General features: G+C 55.6%; 1 protein-coding gene across 2 annotated transcripts; it reads left to right on the top strand.

Annotated features, from left to right (window-relative positions):
• Positions 1–142: 142 nt before the first annotated feature.
• On the top strand, positions 143–27,058 carry JUP (junction plakoglobin). 2 transcript variants are annotated; one of them, XM_079725697.1, is made up of 15 exons: positions 143–251; positions 11,178–11,393; positions 14,450–14,706; positions 14,945–15,183; positions 16,280–16,481; positions 17,273–17,417; positions 17,544–17,647; positions 19,377–19,715; positions 21,573–21,728; positions 21,938–22,057; positions 24,542–24,692; positions 24,801–24,922; positions 25,472–25,511; positions 25,776–25,941; positions 26,270–27,058. In XM_079725697.1, the coding sequence occupies exons 2-14, from the start codon at positions 11,186–11,188 to the stop codon at positions 25,925–25,927; spliced, it is 2,235 nt and encodes a 744-aa protein (XP_079581823.1). In that variant the 5' UTR covers positions 143–251; positions 11,178–11,185; the 3' UTR covers positions 25,928–25,941; positions 26,270–27,058. The 2 variants fall into 2 exon arrangements, with proteins under 2 accessions (XP_079581823.1, XP_079581824.1); XM_079725698.1 differs by having other exon boundaries at positions 210–251; positions 11,181–11,393.
• Positions 27,059–27,427: the final 369 nt, after the last annotated feature.

Below are 27,427 nucleotides of genomic sequence, written 5' to 3'. Positions count from 1 at the left end.
AGGACAGTCAGGCCAGGCAGCCAGTAAGCCCACATCAGCGGGTGGGCGTCTCCCTCAGGGGCGGAGCTTCGAGGGGGCGAGAGGCGTGGCTTGGCTGTCAGGTCCTTTCGCCTTTTGTTCGGTTACTGAGTTGCTGCCTTGGCCAGAGTCCGGAGCAGCCACCGCCCGAGTGCGCTGAGCTCAGTTCGCAGCCCGCGCCGGCTCCTATCCCGGCCCGACCCCTACCCAGCCCGGCCAGGCTCCAAACGCAGGTGCGGACGATCGGGGCAGGTATCGCTGGGGCGAGGGAAGCGGGGCGAGCGGACGAGAGGCCGATCCCCGCCGTCCCCGGGCAGGTGAGGGCGGGAGCCAGGGAGAGCCACCCTGCACCGGCGGCAGGGGGCGCGCTGGGGTCCTGGGCGCGGTGACTAAGTGGGCGCGAGGTTCGCGCGGAGCGCGACTGGGGGCTCCGAGAGCCGGTGTCTGAGAAGGGTGGGGAGGGATCAGGGCAGGTGCCTCCGGGTCGCACCTCCCCCGGGACCCGCGGAGCTCGCTGGGCGCCGCGTCCCTGACTCTGGCCCTGCCTCTTGCGGGGGAGACTTTAACCTGCTCGGCCTGCGTCCCAGCGCTCACTCTGTAATCAGAAATTTACTGTTTGCGAAACTTGCTGCCGCTGGTCTCTTTGGGGCCACCGTCACCCCACCCCACGCGTTATCCTCGCTTTCCCTCCCTCTCTACTCCCCCAGGCCTGGGTGGGGCCCTATTGTCTACGCCCGGCTTGCCCAACTGTGAGGGCTGAGCGCACATTTTCCTAGAGACGCGGGCCCCACCTGCCGAGCAGGTGAGCACACGGAGTCCGGAGGCCCTGCCTTCCAGCTCTGCGAGCCTGGTCGGGACTGTACCTGCGGCGCCTCTCTCCGCTCCGTTCGGGTGGGTGCCGGGCTCTGGCTCCGCCAGCGGAGGCGGGATGGGATGGCAGGGGGATTGGTGCTGGGCCCGGCTCCGCGCTCAGCCGGTGTCTGGCACCCGAGCCTCAAGATAGGGGTCTGGGCGGAGGGGTCGTGCACGGGTGGAGATTTCACCGGCCCAGTTTCCAGTAGCTGCGGCTTCCAGAGTGTTGATATGGGAACAGGACTACCCTTCCTTTCTATCCTCTTCTTGGCGGAAAAATCACCCAGAACAAACTTTCCAGGAAGGAGTATTCACGGCAGCTTTCTCTGGGGGTTTTCCTGCCTCCTTGCCCGGGGCTTCCCGCAGGCTTTAGGGGTCCTTCTCGGAGCAAAGCCCCCTCCCCCAGCCGGCCAGGCTGAACCTGGGCAGTGCCTGCGCTGTGACCCCGTCCTCCCAGCCCCCACCTCCATCCTGTTTGCTGGGCCCCTTGGGGCCTGAGGGGGGGCTGGGGTGGGGGGCCGGGCCAAAGGGGAAGCAGCTTCTTCCTTGTCTTCCTGTCTCCGGGGACCACCACACCCCCTCGCAGGAGGCCTGCCCTACAGGCTCTCTCCCGAGCTCTGCCCCCCTCCCCAGGAATGGGGGTGGGGCAGGGCCGGGCCAAACTGACTGAGGGTGGGGGGAGCGATTGTTCTGGGTTTTTTTTCCCCTCTATCCCATCCCCCACGTTATTTAGCTGGCTGGGGATTGAGTGCGAAGAGCGCGGAGCAATGGGGCTGGATTTCCATTTGATTTCTGGGTTTTGAAGGTGCATTCCTTCTGGAGGCTTTTGAAGTCCTTTTCCCACCCACCCCCTTTCCGGAGAGACTTCGATGGGGAAGGTGGGACTGGAGGAAGGCTTCAGTGCGGAAGGTTTCAGGCAGAGCTGCGTTAGCGTCTACCCTCCCTACTCCCCCCAACAATTTCCTGAGAGCCCCTTCCCTGGCCTCCTTGGGGAACAGAAAGGGGGAATGTAACAGCCAGGTTCTCCATTCCTGAGATGACGGGAAGATGGGGGGGATCAGGGTTGCTTGCCCTGACTCACTTGGGAAGACCCTTACCGCCCTACAACTCTACCGTGGGAGGTAGATGGGAGAGTGAGGGCGGAGGTCAGACCCACCCCATGGAGTGCCCTGGGTCAGGGGGAGCCTGGGTCAGGGGGAGTCCCATGCCTCTTCTGCTCCAGTGGGTGTCACAAGGGCAAGGAGTTTGGGCAAAATAACCTGTTTTCCCTTTTCTCTGTGCCAACGTGGAGGAGGGGAAGGCATTGTTAATTACACTGGTTAAATGATTAGGTTAGCTAATCTGGTTCGTGGCTTCGATGAAAAGATAATACTGAGGAAGTATTGTTAGGAGGTGCAAACTGGCCACTTACTGGACTGGAGGGATAGGGGGAAAAAAGTAGGATCCGAGTGGTCATTTCTTGCTAAATCAAGCTTCAGCTTGGGTGACATGAGCCCTCTGCGTGCCTCCACCTGGTCCCACCCCACCCCAGTTACAACCCCATTTCCTCTAGAATCTCTGTTTGGGCTGCCAGGGATGAGGCTTTGAGAGTGCATTGCATGGGAAGGAAGGGGTACTGACTGGGCAGGTACAGGTGACGGGGGTCTCTCCCCGGCCTGGGAGGGCTTGGGGAAAAGAGCCACCTTAGAATGGGGATGGGGCAGTTGACTTCTCTACAGAGGGGCTATTGTTTGGACAGATGTTATAGTGGGGCAGTTCTGAGCACAGGGATTTAGGCTTGGACTGAGCTGGGTTTGATTCCCAGCTCTGTCGCTCGTTACCTGCGCGGACTTGGTCAATTGACTTCACCTCTCTGAGCTTCAGTGACCTCCTGGGCAAAATGGAAATAATAGTACCAACTACCGAATAAGTACTTGATAAATGGTCACTTAAAAGGTAAGAGGCTACTTACAGATTCCAAGCACTTTCATTAACTGTTCTCACTTAATCCTTATGGCCATCCCTCTAGGCAAGTATCATTACCCCATTCTACAGGTGAGGAAATGGAAAGGAAACTCGGGGAGTTCAGTAACTTGCCCAAGGTTGCACAGTGAGACCCAAGCAGGGCCAAGGCTGGCATTTGGGTCCTTTGGCGCCAAGCCCAGGTCCCATCTTGCTGTATCACCCCACCATGGCTCTGGGAAGAATTTTTCTGCCATCCCTTTTTTGAGAGTCTCTGCTTAGGAGTTTGGGGAGAAGAGAATCCCAAAGGGCCCAGGGTGGTGTGTGTGTTTGGTGAAGGCGGGGGCAGGTTTCCCAGGTAGGGGTGACTCACGTCCCAGCCTCCTGCCCTCTGAAACCCCTGCCCCTCCCATGGCTTGGTTTTTGGTTCCTGGTGGAAGGGGCTGTCTCCCCAAGGCCAGGGGCTGTGGCGGATGTGTGGAGGAGGTTTTGGCAGGGAGAGGAGGGAAGGGGTCAGAGCTGCTGCCGCCTCCTGACTTGAGCTGGGCCGAGCCATGGACTGTTCTGGGCTTCTCCCTGTATAGGAAGTGGGAGTTGTCTGCTTTGCTGGGGGCTGGAGCTGGGCCAAGATAAAGGGGGGCCTGTCCCCTGGGGAGTGGAGAGAAACAAGAGTCAGATTTAGGACGGGACCAGTGTCCTGCTGGACTCTACCAGTCAGCACTACCAGGCTGCTCTTGGGCGGGGAGCTGGCTGTCCTCTGGAGCTGGGAGCCCTGGGGGCTGGGAGTAGGTTTTCTGCTGCTGAGGAGGCCTTTCCGGTGATTGGGGTGGGGTCAGCAGGGCCTGGGTCCTGGAGGGAGGGGCTGGTGTCACTGTCCTCAGACCTGCCTGGTTCTGGCACGTCTGCCTACTGGGCACCTGACACCGGAACGGGCCTGGGAAATGGGGCCTCTGTCTGTGTCAGTACAGCCTGGGTACTGAGCCTATCAACACGGGGCTTCCAGATCCCTTGAGGTCAGGAGGGGACCCTAGGCATGGGGAGTTATTGATCCTGGAGAAGAGAAGGCCGAGGGGACTTGATGTGACAAAGAAAGAAAGAGAATGAACTCAGTCCCGGGTGATTGCTGTGAAGAGGGTGACAGGCTTGCAGTTTTCCAACAGCCCTGAGGACACAAGAGCGATTGGGACTCTTATGGAAGGAATGGAGGCTAGACAGGAGGAAAGACTTCCTGCCTGTTAGAGATGAGATCTTGAGTTGATGAGTAAGAGGGAGATCCTGGTGGAGGCTCAGGGTTGACCCTTCTCTGAACAGGATGAAGCAGGGTCCCATCCGTGTGAGCTGGGGGAGAGCCAGCCTGCCCCAGGAGAGAGGGCAGGTAGGAATCACTACCTTTTGGGGCGAGTCTGAGGTCTGTTGGGGTCCCTGGGGAAACTCTTAGTCTTGTGTCTTTTGGGAGGAGAGACCTGGCCATGTGAGAGGCAGGTAGCCATGAGCCGCTGGCCCAGTGACCCCTATGAAGAGAAGGAGCAGTGTGTCTGGGGCGAGTCATCAGGGTTTGTGTCTCTGCAAGCGACACCATGAAGCCTGCCTCCTGGGACATGGTTGAATCTGGTGGAGGTCTGGGGGGCGTGGACTGTCCTGATTTCCAGCAGCTTCCTTGGCTAGGCTGAAGAGAAAACTCACTGACCACTCCCCCTTTGCTCAGCCTCCTGGCCCCTCAGGCTTTGGGGGCCCTCAGGGCCGGAAGCTCAGCTTTCTATGACCTGCAGAGTGTGGGTTAACAGGTCGACTGTCTTTCCTCACTGTGGGGACAGAGGATTCTTGTCTCTGGATTCTTGTCTCTGGTGAGTGGCAGGGACAGGGGAGAATTGGGACGGGGCTGGGCAATCGATACACTGCTTATTTGGGGGTGAGTGGAGGTTGCACTCACTACGCGACTCCCCTCCCACTTGATTGAAAATGTAATATCTGATCATTTTACAAAACAGTTGGGAAGTTTAGGAAAGTTTCCAAGAGAAGAAAAAAGTCACCCGTCATCCTGTTGAGGCATCTAACCATGAACATTTCTTTCCCTTCTCTTTTCGTAGCGTCCTCTTATTTCTCAGCCTCACTCTTGGATGATCTTATGCTCTGTATACAATAACAAATTTTAACCAAATCTTTATCCGAACCCTAGTTTTCTCCAGCAAATGCTGAACAGGGAAGTAAGAGTTGGGTCTTCCCTGCTTTTCCAGGAGAGGGCCAGGCAGCGATCCTTGCAGAATGAAACCCTGGGGAATCACACCCTGAGGAGTGGACATGAGCTGGGGCCGGACTCCCCAAGCCCCCCTGGGTGGGGGTGGTCAGGTGGGGACAGCAGGCACTTGGGTATTGAGATACGTCACCGACCCAAGTGAGTCCTTAGCTGTTGTTTCCTGAGGCTGGTAAAGTGTTTTTCCATTCCCAGGGGTCCCGGTTTAGGGTCATCTGCCGGTTTGGGATTTTTGCCCACCCAGGGTCCCCAGCAGGGAATGGCGCTGCAGCTGGAGCCCTCTCCAGGGGAGCCCGGAGGTTCCCAGGGTCCAGCCACCTGGCCAGGCATTTCCCTCTCCTCCAAGTCCCCTTCATTTTCCCACCCTGGTTTGTTTGCTTTGGGCAGGAGCCCAGAAGGAAGAAAATAAACAGCAGCTGGGTCGGCCTGACCTGAACCTCCACCCGCAGCCAGTGCTGGGCCACAGCTCAGGCTGTCCTCCAGCCTGGATGTGAGGGGTTTCCTCTGGAAGCTCAGGATGGGCTTCTGTATCTTCTCCCGTCCCCAGGACCCTGGCCACGCATGGTACCCGCTTCAGTCCCTGCCCGTTTGGAATGACCAGTCTGATGGGGGAGACCACAGTCTCTGCCAAGGAACATCTAGTCTGCGGGTGGCGGACGTTTCTCTTGGAGCCACCCGTCTGAGGGGAGAGGCCTAGATGGGAAGCCCCAGCCTGATGGGGGAGACAGGGCTCTCAAAGGATGCAGTCCTGTCTGTCTCTGTACTTTTCTAGAGTCTGTTTCCGTCTGTGCTTGGGACCGCTCGCCAGATCTCTGCTGGAGCCAGAGACACAGTGGGGAAGGGTGGTGGCTGGTGGTGACACTGCAGAGCCCAGCCTCTCCCCTGGGGCTGCTATGTGGGGAATGTCCAGGCCTGACTGGCCTGCCGGCCCCCAGCTGCAGAAGGCAGCACGTGTGACCGGGGAGAGAGGCAGCGCCATGTCTCCACCTGGCCTCCCCTCCCAGGACCTGGACATCACTCGTCCTCCCCGGCCACACCTCCCCCGACCCCAGGGGCTCTGGCCTAGGGCCGGGAGGCAGCTCCCCTCCTAGCCTTCATCTGAGGTGTCAGGGAAAGGAAGCCTGGGTCTTGCCCTGAGTACTGGGTCCCACAAAGCAGGCTGGCTACCGGCTACCTTGCCAGGCCCATCTCTGCTGGCTTCCTCCTCTGCCATTTCTGTGCTTCCCTAGTAGAAGGACGCTTGCCTGGGCCTTTCCTACCAACAGAGGCCTTGCACAGTCATGGCTGTGTACCATCCACACAACACACAGCTGTCTGAAGAAAGGAGTGTCTTGATTGTCTCTACTTTACAGAGGAGGAATAAGGCTTCAGGAAGTTGCATGATTTGCCCAAGGGCACACGGCCAGTGAGTGCGGGGGGCTGGATGGAGCCTTCCCCTGACCCCCATGCCCTCCCACCCTGCCCATGGCCCCCTTCGTCTGTCATTGTCTGAGCCTGTGATCCATGTCTGCACAGGGTGCTGGCCTCTGGCCCAAGGAACTTCTGGAGGGCCCTGACTGCTCTAATGCAATGTTTCTGAGCCTGTTCCCAGCTCACCTCTCAGGCAGCCCATTCCTGTCCTGGTCTCCTGGTGTCTTACTGACACTTGGCTTCCTGCAGCCCAGCCCACCCCGTCACTGCGGCAGGTGCTGGCAGGGGGAAGAAGCCTGATGTAGCTCTGGTGGGGGTTCTTTTTATTTATTTTTAATTTTTAATTATTTTTGGCCGTGACTCATGGCATGCAGGATCTTAGTTCCCCGACCAGGGATCGAACCCGTGCCCCCTGCAGTGGAAGCACGGAGTCCTAACCACTGGACTGCCTGGGAATTCCTGGGAGTTCTTTTTTTTTTTTTTGCGGTACGCGGGCCTCTCACTGTTGTGGCCCCTCCGTTGTGGAGCACAGGCTCGGGACGCGCACGCTCAGCGGCCATGGCTCACGGGCCCAGCCGCTCCGCGGCATGTGGGATCCTCCCGGACCGGGGCACGAACTCGTGTCCCCTGCATCGGCAGGCGGACTCTCAACCACTGCGCCACCAGGGAAGCCCCCTGGGAGTTCTTTTTAATGTCAGAGCTGGGCCACACTCTGCCAGGACAGTCTTAGATTTAGGGTGCCTGCTGCCAGCCCCCTGGGTCGGCCACGTGGAGGAGGAAGCAGGAGCGACAGGCAGGGTCGGCCCCAAAGCAGCCCCCTTGCTTGCCTGCAGATTCCTGACCAGTGTGGACCAGTGGGGGAAGGATCCTTCGCACACCCTCTTCAGGGCCCCTGTCTTCTCTCTTCCTGTCCCTTGCGAGGTCCCCCACCCCACCCAGTGATCTCTGAGCTGGCTTCTTCCTCCTGCAATAGAGACTGCTTGCTAAACAAAGTGTCCCCATTCAACTCAGGGCCCCGCCCTGTGTCTGGCTCTGCCCGGCTCCCGCCAGGGTGCAGGGCCCGGGCCCGTGACTGTCTCGCCTCCTTCCACCCTGGCTCTGTCCAGGGGCATTGTGGCAGGTCTCACTCCAGGTCCAGGGCGGAGAGGGACAAGACTAAACCGGGTGCGGCCTCCTCCACCCTGCAAACTGCAAAAACAGCACTTTTGTTTCTTGTGAAAGAATTCCCCTGGGGCTTCCCTGGTGGCGCAGTGGTTAAGAATCCGCCTGCCAGTTCAGGGGACACAGGTTTAAGCCCTGGTCCGGGAAGATCCCACATGCCACGGAGCAACTAAGCCCATGTGCCACAACTACCGAAGCCTGTGCGCCTAGAGCCCGTGCTCTGCGACAAAGAGTAGCCCCGGCTCGCCGCAACTAGAGAAAGCCCGCGCGCGTCAACAAAGACCCAACACAGCCAAAAACAGATAAATAAATAAATTTATTAAAAAAGAAAAAAAGAATTCCCCTGGTTCTCCTGGGGACTAGGTGGGGAGAAAGGCGGGGCTGCTTGACAGCCCTGCCTGAGGTCTGACTTATATCTTGCCTGTGGCGGGAGTAGCTTCCCACCAGCATCCTTTCTTCAGGAAGAGTTCTGGTGCATGTCCTCTCTGGACTGCTTTCTACCTCTGACCCTGCCCACCCTCAGCCTTTTCTGGTCTGTCATGGGAATTCTGACTCTTTATTCCTAGAATCTTAGATATCAACTTTCCTCTGAGATCACCTGGGCTACGCTTTCTGAAGATGAAGCACAGAGAGGGAAAGCTGTTGCCCAAGGACACCCAGCAAGTTTTGCAGCAGAGGTGGGACTAGAACCTGGGACTCCTGATTGCCGAGCAGCAGGTGCTTGGCTCCACCTGTGCCCCTCCTGCCCCCTGCCCCAGGGTGTCTGGCATTCTCTCCTTGGTGGGCTGGAGGCTGGTTGGCAGTGAGGCAGATCTGGATTTGAGCAGAGCGCCACTGTTTTTCAGCCGGGAGCTTGTTTCCTCCCCTAGAAACTGGGAATAATAAAATGCCGGCCAGGGTTGCTTCTAGGGAAGCATGAGATTCATTTGCTAGTTAAGGCTCTCCCCCCGCCCCCCGTCCCCCGCCTCCCCTCCGCCATGGGTCCTTTGACCTCTGAGGGATCTGTCTCACCCTGGGCAGCTGTCCAGCCCTCAACTTCTCTTGGCTCCAGGCCTGGGCTGGCGGGGGTGGTGAGGGGCCTGCTGAGGAAACGCCCCTCCTACGGCCAGCCTTGACCTCGGTGGTCCCTTTGGATATGGGGCTGTTGAGGGGATTGTCCCTGAGGTTCCGGCCAAGGCCCGTATCGCTCTCACTTGGCTCAGAAGCATCAGGGTAGGCGGTGATCTCTACTGGGGAGCAGCTTTTCTGGCTCGGGTGGGGTGTTTTTACTGATAGGGCTGGAGATGTCCAGTTTGTCCTAAGCGAATCTGACTGAGGTTCGGCATCCAGATGTCGGCTTAGCCCTCTGCCCGACAAAGTGGCCTTTACAGGGTTAATGCAACTGTATTTACTGACACAGTTTCATCTTCCTTCTCCAGTGCTTGGATGTCCAAGGCCTCCTGCCTGAATTTTCTCCCTGGGGCTTCTGCGACAGGCTTTCTCCTCCCAAACTCTCCTGTATTCTCTGTGTCTGTCTGTCCAGGGAAGGCAGGAGTGCCGGGCAGTGTGTGGTTAGGGCGGGGCCGGGGGGAAGGGCTCCCCCTGAAATAGCCACACTTGGCCGGTGCCTGGAAAGCAGCTGGGCACATCTGGAGGTACCGAGCCTGCTTCTGTGTATCAGCCTGAAACTCTGAGTCACTCGGGGTTTGGGAGGAGAAGAAGGAGTCTGCGGGGAGCTGGTCTGGCTCCTGCCTCTGCCGGTTCCAGGTGTGCTCACGGCAGGGGAGGAGCTGGGGTCGCCATGAAAGGCGGGGAGACATGAAGGATCTTTGTCATCCTCCCGGAGGGTGGCACTGGGGCCGTCCCAGAAGACACATCATCCTTGGTGATCTTTGTTCCCGGGGTGGGACCAGGCTCACCGGCCACTCCAGCCTCGTCCTTAACTGGTCTCCCAACACAATGGGACAGTGGGTTTGAGGTGCTGGGTGTTCCCAGCCTCACGGGTGGACCAGCCTGGGGTCTCCTTGCCATCTGAGGCCACAGACTTGGGTGTCACTCACACCTGGGCCTGGGCCTGGCTCTGTCATTTCTCTGCTATGCCTCCTGACTGGGTGGAGCCTCAGTTTCCCCATCTGTAAATGCGTGAGCAGAGCATGTGCTTCAAAGCCCACTTGTGAGGACGATGACCTTTTTTTTTTTAAATTTATTTATTTTATTTGTTTTTTAAATTTTTGGCTGTGTTGGGTCTTCGTTGCTGCGCACAGGCTTTCTCTAGTTCCGGTGAGCGGGGGCTACTCTTTGTTGTGGTGCGTGGGCTTCTCATTGCAGTGGCATCTCTTGTTGTGGAGCAGGGGCTCTAGGCACGCAGGCTCAGTAGTTGTGGCGCATGGCCTTAGTTGCTCCGCGGCCTGTGGGATCTTCCCGGACCAGGGCTCGAACCCATGGCCCCTGCGTTGGCAGGTGGATTCTTAACCACTGCGCCACCAGGGAAGCCTTCTTGAAGGACACCAGGAAGGCCCTCACTGTGGCACAGCCTCCCTTGCCCGTCCTCCCAGCTGCTGGACTCTGGAGGTCAGCACCAAGACGGGAGCCGGACAGACCAAGTGGGAGTCACCACCTCCCTAGTACAGAGTCAGGCCCAGCTATTCATGGGCCTCAAGTGGCCCCAAGTCTCTGAATAGCAGTGACCACCCCAAGGTCTGCCCCACCCCGAGGGAGAAGCAGTACTGATATCTGGCCATGGTCACCAACATTGAACACCTACTGTGTGCCAGGCACCAGGCTGGGTCCTTTACGAATCTGGTCCTCACAACAGCCTACGAGGGAGGTGGTGCTACCCCATTTTACAGATGAGGACTGAGGCTCAGCAGAGCAGTGAGATGCCGAGTAGTATGTGGCTGAGATTTGAACCGGTTGGTGGGATTCAGAATTCTGGGAAAGGCTTCTAGAAGCTGGAGTGCTGGAGAGATGGGGTTCTTAGGGCCTGAGCCTCTGGGGTCATTCGCGATCCTGCCCCATCTGCAGGAAAGTGAGATCTTGGAGTCTCTGAGGCTTCCCAGAGAAACCTGTCTGGCTGCTTCCCTGCCCCACCCGGTTTCCTGCCCAGTGCCTGGGGTGTAGCTGCCTCACCTCTACAGTGCTTCCCAGGGGGCCCCAGTGGATGGGGGTGGGTCTGCGGGACCCTAGAAGCTGTTGAAGGTCCTGAATGCCTTCTCCTGCTCTGGGGGTTTGGGGCCGGGACAACAAGGTGAGTGAGCTGAGGGCTGGGTTGGGGCATCTGGCCCTTTATGCCCCTCCCACCATTGGGTTCACCCCACCCTGGGCTGGAGGTCAGAGATGCAAGCCCAGGACTCACAGACAGGTGTCCCATCCTGGCAGTCCCTCCCTGGGCTTGGTCTCTCCTGTCTCCCACCCTCCTCCACAGCCTGCTGACGGGCTTGCAGCTGTGGTGCGGGTTAGGGGTGATGGGCAGGGCCTGGGGAGAGGCTGCAGGTGGGGTCTGGGCCTGGTGATGAGATGCCTCGCTGCGGCCAGCTAATTTCCTGCCACTCCTTTGTGTCCCCAGCAGCCACCATGGATGTGATGAACCTGATCGAACAGCCCATCAAGGTGACCGAGTGGCAACAGACGTACACCTACGACTCGGGCATCCACTCGGGGGTCAATACCTGCGTGCCCTCGGTCAGCAGCAAAGGTGTCATGGAGGAGGACGAGGCCTGTGAGCGCCAGTACATGCTCAAGAAGACCACCACCTACACCCAGGCGGTGCCCCAGAGCCAAGGTCGGGATCCCTGGGGACTCTTCCATGGGAATATTCCAGCCAAAAACCAGGCTGGGCTTTGGAGGGAGGTCAGGGTCAGAGGAGGCAGACTTTAGGGGGCTCCCGGTCTGAGGAGGGAGGCACAGCTACTGTTTTTTTTTTTTTAATATATAAATTTATTTATTTATCTATTTATTTTTTGCTGCATTGGGTCTTCGTTGCTGCGTGCGGGCTTTCTCTAGTTGTGGTGCACGGGCTTCTCTTGTTGCGGAGCATGGGCTCTAGGCATGCAGGCTTCAGTAGTTGTGGCACGTGGGCTCTAGAGCACAGGCTCAGTAGTTGTGACGCGCGGGCTTAGTTGCTCCAACGCATGTGGGATCTTCCCAGACTAAGGCTCGAACCCGTGTTCCCTGCACTGGCAGGCGGATTCTCAACCGCTGCGCCACCAGGGAAGCGCCACAGCTCCTGTTCTTAGACTCACCAGTCTGAGGGAGGAGGCACGGCAACTTCAGAGCGCCCCCATCTGGGAGGGAGGCAGATTCCTCTTCCGTGAACCTGTAGTACGGAGCGGAAGCATAGACCCTGCCCACCAGTCTGAAAGAAGAGGCACAGTCTTTGCCTTCCATGAACAACTTAGTGTGATGAGGAGGCATCATTGCTGCCTTCAGGGAATTCAGGGACTGTGGGGAAGACACAGTCCTCTTGCTCCAGGAGCCTCAGATATGCCGGGGAGGCAGAGCCCAGTTCTGGGGCTTAGTCAGGGGTGGGGAGAGGCGTATCCAGTCCTGTCTGTAGTCCACAGATGCCTCCAGGGCCCTGAGTGTTGCAGCCCAGAGAGCTATGGGAGCTGGGGAGGGTTCAGGGTAGGCTTTGGCAGCCTGGGCCACGGCAGAGCTCAGCCTCTGCACCCTGGGTAGCTCCTCCCACACAGCAGGCAGAGGCCTCTCAGCTTGGCAGGGCCAGGCATTGTGTTGGTAGCTCAAGTACAGCATCCGGGTGGGAAGGTCATGTGGATGGTCCCTCCTTCCCGACTGATTGGAGGGTGGAGCCTCTGCCTCCCTCTCTTCGGGGCTTTGGGACACTTGCCAGGGCAGGGCCACCTGGGAAGCCGGGGCACCTGTTTGTGGGACTCCCAGACCCGCCAGGGGGTGGAGCCTGGACTCTGAGCTGAGAGCCCCCCTCTTGCTTGCTGAAACCCACAGTCTGGACTTTCCCTCTGATCTGCTCTATTCTACTGGGTGGCCCTCTGGGCCTCTATTTGCCTGCCCATATAATGGGAGAGTTGTCTCCTTTGGGGAGGATGAGGGTATAATTAGAACCGTGAGATTTCAGGGTTGAAAAGAGACCGAGGTTGTCTCATCCTACCCCTACCTGGTGGTTAAGGGAGGGGCATAGAGTCGGGGTTGGATTCTGGAGTCAGGCTGTCTGAGTTCAGATCCCAGCTTGGGTTCTTATAACCTCTCTGTGTCTCAGTTTTCCCATCTATAAAGTGGAGATAATAATAGTCCTTACGTTCTAGGATTGTTGTAAGATTAAATGAGAAAAGTATAAGGAAAGCACTTAATAAGTACAGGCACACCTCGTTTTATTGCACTTCCCTTTATTACACTTCGCAGATCCTGCGTTTTTTACAAATTGAAGGTTTGTGGTAACTCTGCATAGAGCAAGTCTATTGGTGCCATTTCTGCAACAGCATTTGCTCACTTCATGTCTCTGTGTCACATTTTAGTAATTCTTGCAATATTTCAAACATTTTCATGATTATTCTGTTTGTCATAGTGATCTATGATCAGTGATCTTTGATATTACTACTGTGACTTGCTGAAGACTCAGATGACGGTTAGCATTTTTTGGCAGTATTTTAAAATTGAGATATGTACATTTTTTAGACATAATGCTATTGCACACTTAATATACTACATACAGTGTAAACATAACTTTTATATGCACTGGGAAACCAAAAAATTCATGACTCACTTTATTGCAATATTCACTTCATTGCAGCGGTCTGGAAATGAAACCGCAGTATCTCCAAGGTGTGCCTGTACTCAAAAAATATTAGCTATTCCTTTTAATAATAATAATCTCTGAACGTTTTTTAGCAATATGTGCCAGGCACATGTATCCTTTCTTCTTCTTTTTTTAAAAATTAATTTATTTATTTATTTTTGGCTGTCTTGGGTCTTCGTTTCTGTGCAAGGGCTTTCTCTAGTTGCAGCGAGTGGGGTCCACTCTTCATCGAGGTGCACGGGCCTCTCACTGTCGCGGCCTCTCTTGTTGAGGAGCACAAGCTCCAGACGCGCAGGCTCGGTAGTTGTGGCTCATGGGCCCAGTTGCTCCGTGGCATGTGGGATCTTCCCAGACCAGGGCTCGAACCCGAGTCCCCTGCATCAACAGGCAGACTCTCAACAACTGCGCCACCAGGGAAGCCCCCTGCCATCCTTTCTTTTAAGAGCAATTCACAACTTTTTAAAAAAGATTTATTTATTATTTTATTTATTTTTAGCTGCGTTGGGTCTTAGTTGCGGCACGTTGGCTCTCCATTGTGGTGCACGGGCTTCTCTCTAGTTGTGGCGTGTGGATTTTCTATTTTATAGTTGTGGTGCACAGGCTCCAGGACGTGTGGGCTCTGTAGTGGCGTGTGGGTTCCAGAGCGCGAGGGCTCTGTGGTTTGTGGCACCTGGGCTCTAGTTGAGGTGTGTGAGCTCAGTAGTTGTGGCACGTGGGCTTCGTTGCCCCGTGGCATGTGAGATCTTAGTTCCCTGACCAGGGATCAAACCCACGTTCCCTGCATTGTAAGGAGGATTCTTTACCACTGGACCACCAGGGAAGTCCCAATTCACAACTATTATCTCATTTAATTCTCATAAGAATTCCCTACGACGGACAGAACAGGTGGTGCCCCATTTTACAGATGATGTAACTGAGGCGATGATGCCCTGCTCAAGGTCACTGGTTAAAGGTAGAACTATGAGTGGTGGTCTGTGAGGCAGTCCAGAGGACCCAGATGGGATGCCTGCTCCCCATTGTCCCCCTGCCTGCATCCTGCAGCTCAGTTCCTGCCTGTTGTCCCCCAGGTGACATGGATTACCAGATGTCCACGACAGCTAGAGCCAAGCGGGTGCGGGAGGCCATGTGTCTTGGTGTGACAGGAGAGGACAGCTCCCTGCTAGCCACCCAGGTGGAGGGACAGACCACCAACCTGCAGCGGCTGGCCGAGCCATCCCAGCTCCTGAAGTCGGCCATCGTGCATCTCATTAACTACCAGGACGACGCCGAGCTGGCCACCCGGGCCCTTCCTGAGCTCACCAAACTGCTCAACGATGAGGACCCGGTCTGTGAGGGGTCTGGCCGGGGTGGAGGCAGGGCAGGGAGGGGAGAGGTCAAGTGTCTGCAGGAGAGGGCCTTACCTGGGGTGGAGGGAGGTCATTGACCCAAAGCCTCATCGGTGGGAAGAGTCTGACCCGGCTCTGTCTGAGCTTTGTGGAGGGGTCTCCTGGCCCTTCGTTCTCACAGTGGCAACCAACCTGGCCCATCTGCTCAGATCCTCCCATCCTCCCCCCTCCCCCCAGGTGGTGGTGACCAAGGCGGCCATGATCGTGAACCAGCTGTCGAAGAAGGAGGCGTCTCGGCGGGCACTGATGGGCTCGCCCCAGCTGGTAGCAGCCGTCGTGCGTGCCATGCAGAACACCAGCGACCTGGACACAGCCCGCTGTACCACCAGCATCCTTCACAACCTCTCCCACCACCGTGAGGGGCTGCTTGCCATCTTCAAGTCGGGGGGCATCCCTGCCCTGGTCCGCATGCTCAGGTACCGACCCCTACTCACTGCAGGAGCCTGGGGCTTCCCCTCCCCTGGACTCCCCACCCTGCCCACGTCCCTGGGCTTCCGTACATTTACTGAGCACCTACTATGTGCCAGGTGCAGAACCACACCCAGTCTTGGTGCTCAGCTTCTCACAGCCTAGCAGGGGAGACAGGCACGTAACTCGCAGGTTAGTTATCAGGATACAGTATAGATGAGGGCAAAGGTGTGTCCAAGATTGGTCAGCGGAGCTCCAAGAAGCTGTTCACTCTAATGGAAGGGGGTTGACGGATGAGTGGAGTTTGGCTGGTGTAGATGAAGGGAAGAGTATTACAGACAGAGGGAACAGCATGTGCAAAGTCCCTTGCCACCTTTGTCTTTCCCAGTGTTGATTGGCCTTTTTCCTTACATCATATTAGGCTGCGAGTTACCTGAGGGTGTAGATACTGACCTTATTCCCCTCTGAGTCCCTTGCAGGGCCTCTCTAGTACGAGGCCTTCCACATGGCAGTTACTCAGTAGGGACAGGTGTTGGGGGGACCAACCGTGCGTTTAGCACCCAGCCGGGAGCACAGAGCAGGAGGAGTCCTGGTCCCAGTGGAGAGAGGAGAGGTGCTGTGTGCTTTGTGCCTAAAAATGGGGCTGGGGGGGGCTTCCCTGGTGGCACAGTGGTTGAGAGCCCGCCTGCCAATGCAGGGGACACGAGTTCGTGCCCCGGTCTGGGAAGATCCCACATGCCATAGAGCGGCTGGGCCCGTGAGCCATGGCCGCTGAGCCTGCGCGTCCGGCGCCTGTGCTCCGCAACGGGAGAGGCCACAACAGTGAGAGGCCCGCGTACCGCAAAAAAAAAACCCAAAAAACAAAAAAAAAAACATGGGGCTGGGGGACTGCCCTGGCGGTCCAGTGGTTAAGACTCCGCGCTTCCACTGCAGGGGGCATGGGTTTGATCCCTGGTCAGGGAACCAAGATCCCACATGCCACATGGTGTGGCCAAAAAAAAAAGTGGGGCTGGACCCAAGGGACAGCATTGGGGTGTCAGTCCTGGGAGGTGGCCCACGTTCACCTGGGACCTGACTCACGTGAGCCCCCTGCCCCTCCCCCAGCTCCCCCGTGGAGTCGGTCCTTTTCTACGCCATCACCACGCTGCACAACCTGCTGCTCTACCAGGAGGGCGCCAAGATGGCGGTGCGCCTGGCAGACGGGCTGCAGAAGATGGTGCCCCTGCTCAACAAGAACAACCCCAAGTTCCTGGCCATCACCACCGACTGCCTGCAGCTCCTGGCCTACGGCAACCAGGAGAGCAAGGTGGGCCACACCCCGCCCCCAACCAAGACCCGCAGCCCTCATGGCACCACCCTCTGTCCAGTGGCAGCTTCAGGACACTGCCTTGTTACCCTTTTTAGGTTAAATATATATGTGTATACAGATGTACATGTTTCACCATATGACTGGATATTTTGAGGACAAGGGGAAGAAAAAATTCATTATCCTCATACAACCATGTGCTTCTCCAGTGCTTTCCTGTGGGCATATTTGTACACAGTTGTAGTTATAGCAATTTACAACTTTGCGTCTGTTTTCTGCATGATATTAATTTTTTTTTTTTTTTGCTAGACTGTCCTCAAAACCACCCTCTATAACAGCAAATAGCATTTCATTTAAGTGGAGGCCCCAGACTTTATTCTGAGGGAGGGCATCTAGGTTGCGCCCTATTTTCCACCTTTATGAACAAACGATGCTGTAATGAACATATTCAAGTACACAGCCTTTCCCAGAGAGTGGGAGAAGTTTTTCATCAGTGGGGCTGAGGATTTTTAATATCTCTAAGCTTTTACTCAGAGCTCCAGGTACCTTCCAAAAGGCCTGCATTATTTGCAATGCCATCAGTGGCAATGTATGTCAGTAGTTTCACCTCATCCTTTCCAGCATTGTGTATTACCTTTTTTTTTCAACATTTTGGCTTATTTAATAGTCACAAAAGCTATTCAGGTTTTAGAGGAAGCACAGTAATAACAGCTCTGTCACCCCCCCTTCCTTCTTTGTTCCCTGTCATAGTCCCTGTCTGTCTCACACTCATTTCCCCTCTCCTTCCACAGCTCATCATCCTGGCCAATGGAGGACCCCAGGCTCTTGTGCACATCATGCGCAACTACAGTTACGAGAAGCTGCTCTGGACCACCAGCCGTGTGCTCAAGGTGCTGTCCGTGTGTCCCAGCAATAAGCCCGCTATTGTGGAGGCTGGTGAGTACTGTGGCCGGTGAGGGTGGCCCATGTGGCCGGGCAGGCGGGGGTGGGGGCCCTGACCAGTGACCAGGCTCGGTCAGCGGTGCTCCCCTGCGGCTGACGTGCTCCCATCTCCCACCCCAGGTGGGATGCAGGCCCTGGGCAGACACCTGACGAGCAACAGCCCCCGCCTCGTGCAGAACTGCCTCTGGACCCTGCGCAACCTCTCGGACGTGGCCACCAAGCAGGTGAGGGAGGTCGTGGAGCCCGGGTCTGCCTCTTCAGCCACCTCGTCCTTCCATCTTACCGTGTCCAGCCTCCTGTCTGGGAGTCTGACCTTAGGAGCTGGGGAGGCCTGAGGCCTCTGTATCTTGCTCCACTGTGGCTGGGGATGGAAGTGCCCTGTAGCCCCTCATCCCTTTAGGCTCAAGGCTCTAATCCCTATTAGGGATTCAGAAAGGGGACTAGATGAAGGAGGCTGATGTTTCTTGGCTGGGGTTCAGGTGGTGTCAGAGGAACAGTTCTGACCTAGACCCTGGGCGGGGAGCAGTAGTGTGCAGGAGATGGCTTGGGGGCCCCCGGTGCCTAAAAAGAGCTTAAGGAAAAATGCAGTTTCAGGACAAGTCTTCTGGTCCCTCCTTCCAACCTGACTGTCATTGCTAAGAACTGCATCAGTTGGCTGCTTGTTGAGCACCTGCCATGTGCTGGGCTTCACTAGGCCCTGGGGACATTGGCTCCTTTACCCCTTTCAGTACTTGGAGGTAGAGTGTGGGGCCCATCATTAGATGAAGAAACAGAGGCTCAGGTGGTACAGATACACAGTGGAATATTACTCAGCCTTTAAAAAGAATGAAGTAATGCCATTGGCAGTAACACAAATGGACCTGGAGATTATCATACTAAGTGAAGTAAGTCATCCAGAGAAAGACAAATATCATACGATGTCGCTTATATGCGGAATCTAAAAAAAAATGATGCAGATGAACTTACTTATAAAACAGAAACAGACTCACAGACTTAAAGAACAAACTTATGGTTACCGGGGGGAAGGGTGGGGGGAAGGACACACTGGGAGTTTGGTATTAACGTGTACACACTGCTATATTTAAAACAGATAATCACCAGGGCCTGCTGTATAGCACAGGGAACTCTCCTCAGTACTCTGTAATAACCTAAATGGGAAAAGAATCTGAAAAAGAATACATACATGTATAGGTATAAGTGACTTTGCTCTACACCTGAAACTAACACAACACTGTAAATCAACTATACTCCAATATAAAATAAAAAATTTAAAGAAAAAGGAAGTTTTCACAGAAAAATAGAAAAAAAAAAAAGAAACAGAGGCTCAGGGAGTTAAGGAATGGCCCTTGGTCACAGCTAGCAGACAGCAGAGCTGGGATTTGAACTCAGGACTGTCTGTCCCCAGATCCTGGGGTCTTCCTGTTCTATCACAGGGCCCACATGGCTCCCCTTGGGAGAATGAGGCTCCTGGGTTAGGGATGTTTCCTGAAAGCAGATTTGGCCTGGGGACCACTGAATGGGCAGCAGCTAAGGCCCAGAGAGGGGAGAAGCGTGTAAAAGTGGGTCAGCTGGGCCGTGGAAGCATGGACCTCCTCATCAGTTTCCTTCTGCCTAGGGGCCTCCCTCGGCCTGAGTAGAGCTCTGTTGGGTCTGAGGACAGGACGGGGTGGAGGAAAGAGCGTGGAGCTTGGAGACAGGCCTGAGTTCAGATCCGGCTCACTAGCTGTGGGTCTGTGGGCAAGGCCCTCAACCTCTCTGGGCCTCAGCTGCCCCACGACCACCTTCTCATGGGTGTTGGCAGGATCACAGGGATGAACACACACAGGCAGGGCCCATCAAGTGTGAGCTGAGTGGGCTGGAGACCTCCGTAGGCCATCCGTTCTCCCGGGTACCCTTGGGAAGACCCTGCGTTTGGGAATCTCCCTCACTCTGCACTGCCTTCCCCAACCCCAGGAGGGCCTGGAGAGCGTGCTGAAGATCCTGGTGAACCAGCTGAGCATGGACGATGTCAATGTCCTCACTTGTGCCACGGGCACTCTGTCCAACCTGACCTGCAACAACAGCAAGAACAAGTCGCTGGTGACGCAGAACAGCGGCGTGGAGGCGCTCATCCACGCCATCCTGTGTGCGGGTGACAAGGATGACATCACAGAGCCCGCCATCTGTGCCCTGCGCCACCTCACCAGCCGCCACCCTGAGGCCGAGATGGCTCAGAACTCCGTGCGCCTCAACTACGGCATCCCGGCCATCGTCAAGCTGCTCAACCAGCCCAACCAGTGGCCGCTGGTCAAGGTACCGCCCACTGCATGGTGGGGAGGAGGGGGGGAGCTCTGAAGACAGGATGAGGCGTTGTATGGGTTCAGGCAAAGCTGCGGTAACAAAGAGGCCTAAAACACAGCGGCTCCGATAAGACGGAAGTTTACTCCTCTCTCAGTGTTCCGGTTTAGACCTCCACAGTGGCCCTGCTCTTGAGACCCAGACTCCTTCTATCTCGTAGCTCAGCCATCTCCTAGAATAGAGCTTCAAAGTTTAACATGCACAGGACCACCCTGGGCGGTCTCATTCAACTGCGGGCTCTGATTCGGTGGGCCTGGGGTGGGCCTGAGAGTCTGCATTTCTAACAAGCCCCCAGGTGATATTGGTGGTCCATGGAGCACATTCCTTATGCCAGAGGGTCTGGTCATGAGGGTTGTCCTCACACGAACAGTTGGACTACACCATCCTCATAGGTGCCTTTTAACCCTGGAGAAGTAGGGAGGGCTAGCAGCGACCAGAAAGTGGGACACATCACTTCAGCCCATACTCTGGAACTTGGTCATTTGGCCACATCTGGATGCAAGGACGTTAGCACTGTGTTATGTGTCCTGCTCAAACTCAGGAGGGTTGCGAAAAAGACAAAGGGTAGAGAGGATTCCGGGGATACTTTGTGTCTGCTACTGGGAGCCAGGGTGGAGCCTGCTTCTCAGGAGGCTGCCTGGGTAGAAGAGAGATGTGTATCAGTTCCCTGTCACAGGCAGGGGAGGTGAGGGTGAGCCAGGGCAGAGGTACCGGTGTGTGTGACACCTGGTGCCAGAGAGTGAGGAAGCTGCCATAGGCTGAGGTCTTGTCAAAGGGCACAGGAGCCAGCTGGCAGGGGCTCCTATTGACTACATTTTCAACAATATAACAGTCCAGATAAGAATGACTCTAAGTGATTATATATATTGTATTTTAAAGAAAGAGCAGGGCTTCCCTGGTGGCGCAGTGGTTGAGAGTCCCCCTGCCGATGCAGGGGACACGGGTTCGTGCCCCGGTCCGGGGAGATCCCACATGCCGCGGAGCTGCTGGGCCCGTGAGCCATGGCCGCTGAGCCTGCGCGTCCGGAGCCTGTGCTCCACAGCGGGAGAGGCCACAGCAGCGAGAGGCCCGAGTACTGCAAAAAAAAATAAATAAAAATAAATAAATAAAGGGCAGCACACGGTCCCTCCCCTCCTTGGTCTTGGTCTGCAGCACAAGCTCGAGGTGGGCGGAGGGTTTGCACCCTGACCCAGCAGCTAAGTTGACAAGTGACCTTGGCAGGTCATCCACCCTGTCCTCATCTCCCCCATGATTTTCATCCCTGCCCTCCTGGTTTCTTGTTTTGAGGATCAAATAAGATGATAAATTGCTCCCCAAGGAGCCCTGGGAGGCCAGAATGGCTCCTGGGAGTTGGAGGACCCTGGGGCAGAGACCTCTTCCCAGAGCCGCCTGCTGGGGATTGATTACAGTGTGAGCGTCGCCAAAGCAGGAGGCTTCGGGGTCAACCCTAGTGAGGACTCCCTCTCCCTGATAATCAGGGTCTTGGGAACTATCAGAAAAGCAAGACTATGTTGTCTGTCTGTGAGTGGGAGGTAAGAGAGAGGGGACAGGGGGCAGTGTCAGGGCCTGGGGGCTGATGGAATATTCTGGAATGGGGTATCATTTTAGCAGGGGCTCTAAGAGTTAGACATGAGGACCCACAGATCGTATGGAATAAGGGGCATGGGCTGGGGGTGATCTCATTCTCTGGAGATCTTCCAGCATGTCTGTGGCTGGCCTCGGGGACAGAAGAGATGAGAGGGGAAGGAGGAGATGATGCTGGAGAAGTGATGCCCAAGAAGTGGCCTTGATGAGTGTCCCTTTTCTTGCCAGGCGACCATCGGCCTGATCAGGAATCTGGCCCTGTGCCCAGCCAACCATGCCCCACTGCAGGAGGCAGCGGTCATTCCCCGCCTCGTCCAGCTGCTGGTCAAGGCCCACCAGGATGCCCAGCGCCACATGGCTGCAGGCACACAGCAGCCCTGCACGGTAAGTGAGCTGCAGGGGCCTGTGACCCTCTACCCGGGGAGTCAGAGTGTCCCCTGTGTGAACGTGTGCGCATGCGAGTGTGTAAATAGGGAGGCGAGTTGCAATTGATGCCAACTCCCAGGACCAGTGAGGTTTGCCAGTGTCATGGGGGTGTGTGACCATTCCCAAGGGCTACCTGTTGCTATGCCCCAACGGCTCCTCTTGTACAGGATGGCGTGAGGATGGAGGAGATCGTGGAAGGCTGCACCGGAGCCCTGCACATCCTCGCCCGGGATCCCATGAACCGCATGGAGATCTTCCGACTCAACACCATCCCCCTGTTTGTGCAGGTGAGTCTGGGGCAGGTGGGCAGGAGAGGTTCCCCCAACCCCTGCTTCTCCCCACTGCTGAAAGGGGAAGGTTGACAGCCATGGGTTTGAGGGGGTCTGAGCCAGGCATCAAGAGGTCTTTGGAGGAGTTTGGAGAAAAGTGGCCGCACCAGGAGTGACCACTCAGCAAATGCCAGCAAATGAAAACAAAAGCTATGTTTTAATGTCCGAAAAAACCTAGAAGCATTGAAAAGTAAACAGCAAACTGGGAAGATATTTGCAAGCATCACAACAGACAAGAGTTAAATATCTTTCATATAAAAAGAGCTCGTTAATACTAGACCCCAGTGCTAGACCCCAGTAGTTATATAAGAAGAGGCACATGCAATTCCCAGGTGGCTCATAAACAAACAATGCTCGGGACTTCCGTGGTGGTCCAATGGCTAAGACTCCGCACTCCAAATGCAGGGGGCCCGGGTTCAATCCCACATGCCGCAACTAAGAGTTCACATGCCACAACTAAAGACCCTGCATACCGCAACTAAGACCCGGCGCAGCCAAATAAATAAATAAATATTAATAAAAAAAAAAAAAAAAAAAAAAAGCAATGCTCAGCCCCAGGAGTTTAAAGAAATGAAGCTTACCCTGCAGTGAGGGCCCATTTTCCATTATCAAATTGGCAAAGAAAAAAATGGGAGTGCTTGGGCTTCCCTGGTGGCGCAGTGGTTGAGAGTCCGCCTGCCAATGCAGGGGACGCGGGTTCGTGCCCCGGTCCGGGAAGATCCCACATGCCGCGGAGCGGCTGGGCCCGTGAGTCATGGCCACTGAGCCTGTGCGTCCGGAGCCTGTGCTCCGCAAAGGGAGAGGCCACAGCAGTGAGAGGCCCGCATACCGCAAAAAAAAAAAAAGGAAGTGCTTTGTGCTGATGAAGATGTGATAAAATGGGCAGTCTTATACCCTGCTGGTGGGAAGATAAGGTGGTAAAACCTTTCCAGAAAGCAGTTTTGAAATATGTATAGACAGCCAAGTAGTACAGGTTTGGGACTCTGTCTTTGTGAAATAACATAATGTAATTGAAAACATGGCAGGGATGTATGCACAGAGCTGACAATTGCAATGTTACTACTAACAATTAAAAATTAACCGACTGTCCAATGATAAGAGAATGGTTAAAAAAGGAATGGTCCATTATATCATGTGGTCATAGACAATGGTGTTGAAGAAGAACCTTTAGTTTTTGAAAGTTTTTTCCTTTAATTATTAATGTTCAGAGTAAGGAATTGGTGCCGGTAGCTACCTTCACTTGCGATTGATGAGGTTTTTTACTTTTTGTTGTTGTTTTGCTTTGTAGCATTCTCTTTCTCTCTCTCTCTTTTTTTTATTTAATTTAATTTTTTATACAGCAGGTTCTTTTCTTTTTTTAATTAATTTATGTATTATTTTTGACTGAGTTGGGTCTTTGTTGCCGCGCACAGGCTTTCTCTAGTTGCGGCGAGCGGGGGCTGCTCTTCGTTGTGGTGCGCATGCTTCTCATTGCAGTGGCTTCTCTTGTTGCGGAGCACGGGCTCTAGGTGCGCGGGCTTCAGTAGTTGTGGCTGGCGGGCTCTAGAGTGCAGGCTCAGTAGTTTTGGCCATGGGCTTAGTTGCTCCGCGGCAGGTAGGATCTTCCGGAGGCCCAGGGCTCGAACCTGTGTCCCCTGCATTGGCAGGCGGATTCTTAACTACTGGCACCGCCAGGGAAACCCCTATACAGCAGGTTCTTATTAGTTATCTACTTTATACACATCAGTGTACACATGTCAATCCCAATCTCCCGGTTCATCCCGCCACCACCACCCCCACTCCCCCTGCTTTCCCCCCTTGGTGTCCTTACTTTTGTTCTCTATATCTGTGTCTCTGTTTCTGCCTTGCAAACTGATTCATCTGTACCATTTTTCTAGATTCCACAAATATTAATAGTTAATATACGATATTTGTTTTTCTCTTTCTGACTTACTTCACTCCGTTTGACAGTCTCTAGGTCCATCCAAGTCTCTATCTCTTTCTCTCTTGAGTATCAATATGTACGCATAGATTTTTTTTTTTTTTCGGCTGCTCTGTGCTGCTTGTGATTTGTTCTCTGACCAGGGCTTGAACTCACGCCCTCGGCAGTGAAAGTGCAGAGTCCTAACCACTGGACCGCCAGGGAATTCCCATGAACTCATAGATTTTTAAAGAAAAGTTATTGAATAATGTGGGAAAATGCTTTATGCTACAATGTTTGGCAAAAAAACAGGAATCAAATATATGTATATGACTATGATAAAAATCCAATGGAAAGAAGCTGTGTCTGGGTGGGGGATTGTGTCCAGTGTGCTTTTCCATTTCTTTATACTTTTCTTAGACTTTTCACGCTTTCTACTATGGGCTTGGGTTAAATCCAAAAAAGGGAGGCAGAGGTGGGCAGGGCGGTGAGGTGCCTCATGCCCGCCTGCCTCACGCCCGCCCCACGCCCCCTCTCCCCAGCTCCTGTACTCCTCCGTGGAGAACATCCAGCGTGTGGCCGCCGGGGTGCTGTGCGAGCTGGCCCAGGACAAGGAGGCGGCCGACGCCATTGATGCTGAGGGGGCCTCAGCCCCACTCATGGAGCTACTGCACTCCCGCAATGAGGGCACCGGTGAGGGGCTGGGCTGGGGGCGAGGGAGCGAGGTGGGGAGCTGGGCCTTGTTCCCCCAGCCTGGGTGGAGGCAGGCCCCTGACTTGGCCTGTCCTTTTCTCTGCTCAGCCACCTACGCTGCTGCTGTCTTGTTCCGCATCTCCGAGGACAAGAACCCAGATTACCGAAAGCGTGTGTCTGTGGAGCTCACCAACTCCCTCTTCAAGCACGACCCTGCAGCCTGGGAGGCTGTGAGTATCCCGGGTTGGGCTGCAGCGTCTGGTTGTGCAAGTTGCGCACTGCACGAGGATTGCACTTTTAGGGAGGCCCCTACCATCCTGTCAACTTCATAGATTGTTATTTTATAATTGGATCATTTATGACCATCCCCAGCAGATGGAAGTAGTAGCTTGAACCATCTACTGTTTTTGACCTACAAAATGGCAATTTTATTTTGTCCAAACGAATACGAAGTGTTGGGGCAGGGGTGCCTTTCTCTAACTTGCACTAAGGTGCTGTACAGGCTGCAGGCTGCCCTGATCCTGGGTGGGGCAGCTCCTGGCACCCATTCTCTAGTCCTCTCCCCTCCACTCCCCTCCCCCCTCTAGTTCTGCGGGTGCCTCCAAGCATGAATGGTGGGACCCTCCACCCTGGGGAGGTGCCTGAGGAGAGGAGCTCCTCAGAGCGCTGTGTAACCCTGTCTCATCTTCTGCTCCGTCAAGGGGTCTTCGCCCCCAGCCTGGAGCCTGCGTTTTCCACCCTTCCCCTCCCCCAATCTTTCTCTTTGTCTCCATCCTCAGGCCCAGAGCATGATCCCCCTTAATGAACCCTACGCAGATGGTAAGTGTGTGCACAGCCCAGGGCAGAGGGGGTGCTTGTGTGGGTGTGAGCAAGGGGGCAACTTTGTGACCCCTGGGCCAAAGGACCAGTGACAGCCACTGTCGTGTCCACATGCACTCCTGTCCGGGTCCCTGGTGTGAGAGTCTGGGGAAGGGGGCGGACCCCCTGGGGGCGGGCAGAGATAGAAGGTGCTGCTGAGGGCTGTCCAGACCCCCCCCGCAGGGTAACCTGAGACCCTGGATGGAGCTCCCTTCTCCTCCCCAGACATGGATGCCACCTACCGCCCCATGTACTCGAGCGACGTGCCCCTGGACCCCCTGGAGATGCACATGGACATGGATGGGGACTATCCCATTGACAACTACAGCGACGGCCTCAGGCCCCCCTACCCCACTGCGGACCACATGCTGGCCTAGCTGCCTGGACCCTAGTATGGCGAACCCTCCCCGCCCTGCTTTGCAGCTCTTCCTTCCCCCTGTGGGCTGCTGGGGCTCGGGCTTCCCCTTCCCTTCAGAACCTCCTTCTCATGGAGGCCCTCTCAGGTTTCCCCTGAAACTCTGGCTCCTTTCTGGGGGGAACAAGTGTGGGGCCTCTTGGTGCTGGGCTCCCCCAGGGAAGGTGTGCCTCGCCTGCCTCATCCTGTCATCTTCGCTCGAGGCGAGGTGTCCCGCCCCTTCTACCATGGTGGCCGGGTTACGCACGAGCTCCTTCGGGCCACGGGGCCGGCCTGACCCCTCTGTGTCTGCCCCTCCCTCCAGGTGCGGTTCCCCATCTGAGAGGCTCTCCTCACAGGCGTTGGGGCGAGATAGCCAAGTGCCTGAGCCTGGGCAGGAGGGCTGCAACTTCCTGCTGAACCCCGCGCCTTCAGAGGTCCTCTGTAGGGTCTTTCTCGGGATGGCGATCTGCTCTTGCTTTTCTGTTCTGGGCTGTGGGTCCAGGGCCCGACACCCCCTCCCACCCCCGAGGCCCTGGCACTAAAGCTTTAGACTTGAGGCCCCCACTTTGTCCCCCCGCTCCTCCTGGGCTGCCCGTCTCCATAGGGCTGTGGTTCCTTCTCCGGCTGGCTCCGATTTGGTCACTGAACTCCACCAACTGTACTGAGCCCCGGGGGTCTCCAGGCCCCAGGTTCAAGGCCCAAAGGCCCAGAATCCAAAGCTTATCTTGAAAAGTTCAGGGATCGTCTGACTGGGGGGATGGGGCGGAGATGCGGAGAGTGCCTCCCCTGTTCCAGGACACGGCCTGCTCCCTCCCCAGGATGCGCAGTTGGCTTTGGCCCCTCCCAGGGTTAGCAGCTCCCTTGCACCTGTCCTGCCCACACAACTGCCCTAGCTGACCCCCTGAGAAGTGCTCTTGGCTGACCCCTCTGGTGTGCGGTGAGGGGCTTTCTCTTCCCCTTCCTGTTTCAGACTCCCCCCACCACCTCCTGCACACGGGTGTGGGGGGCTGGGGAAGGTCCCAGTAGAAACTTTTATTATTATCGCTTTATGTTTTTGGTTATTGGTTTTTTTGTATAGACCAAAGCAAAGAAAATAAAACTAAGGCACAGATCTGGTGGAGACTGTTTGGGGGAGAGGGGTTGGGGGACGGGGCTCCCTTAGCAGCCTGATGCCTCCTCGGCTGGATCCCGAGCGTCCACGGCCGCCTTGTGTGTGGAGAAGGCAAGGTGGGGGGGTGTGGGCGGGGGGAGAAAGGGGCCTTCCAGGAGCTGGAGTTGATTTAATTTCTTTTTTTAATTTTTATTTTTTTATTAGTTTCTGCTTTATAACAAAGTGAATCAGTCATACTGATTTAATTTAATACACACACCTTGGAACCTTAGGAGGCTAGGAGGGGTGAAGAGATGACTGGGGCTGAGTCCCCCCTTTTGGGCACACCAGGCCGTATTTATCTCTTCAGTGGGCAACCTCCTTGCCGGC

Source organism: Hyperoodon ampullatus, assembly GCF_949752795.1.
Source record: "Hyperoodon ampullatus genome assembly, chromosome: 19".
Taxonomy (NCBI): Eukaryota; Metazoa; Chordata; class Mammalia; order Artiodactyla; family Ziphiidae; genus Hyperoodon; species Hyperoodon ampullatus.
Note: the sequence above shows the minus strand (reverse complement) of the source record. Positions and strands in the feature narration are given on the sequence as shown.

Bases quoted from the DNA above. Each gene is read 5' to 3' on its own strand.
- JUP (XM_079725697.1), top strand. From the start codon at position 11,186: ATGGATGTGATGAACCTGATCGAACAGCCCATCAAGGTGACCGAGTGG. The intron at 11,394-14,449 runs GTCGGGATCCCT...GTTGTCCCCCAG, and splicing joins GGCGGTGCCCCAGAGCCAAG to GTGACATGGATTACCAGATG. The intron at 22,058-24,541 runs GTGAGTCTGGGG...CCCTCTCCCCAG, and splicing joins CCATCCCCCTGTTTGTGCAG to CTCCTGTACTCCTCCGTGGA.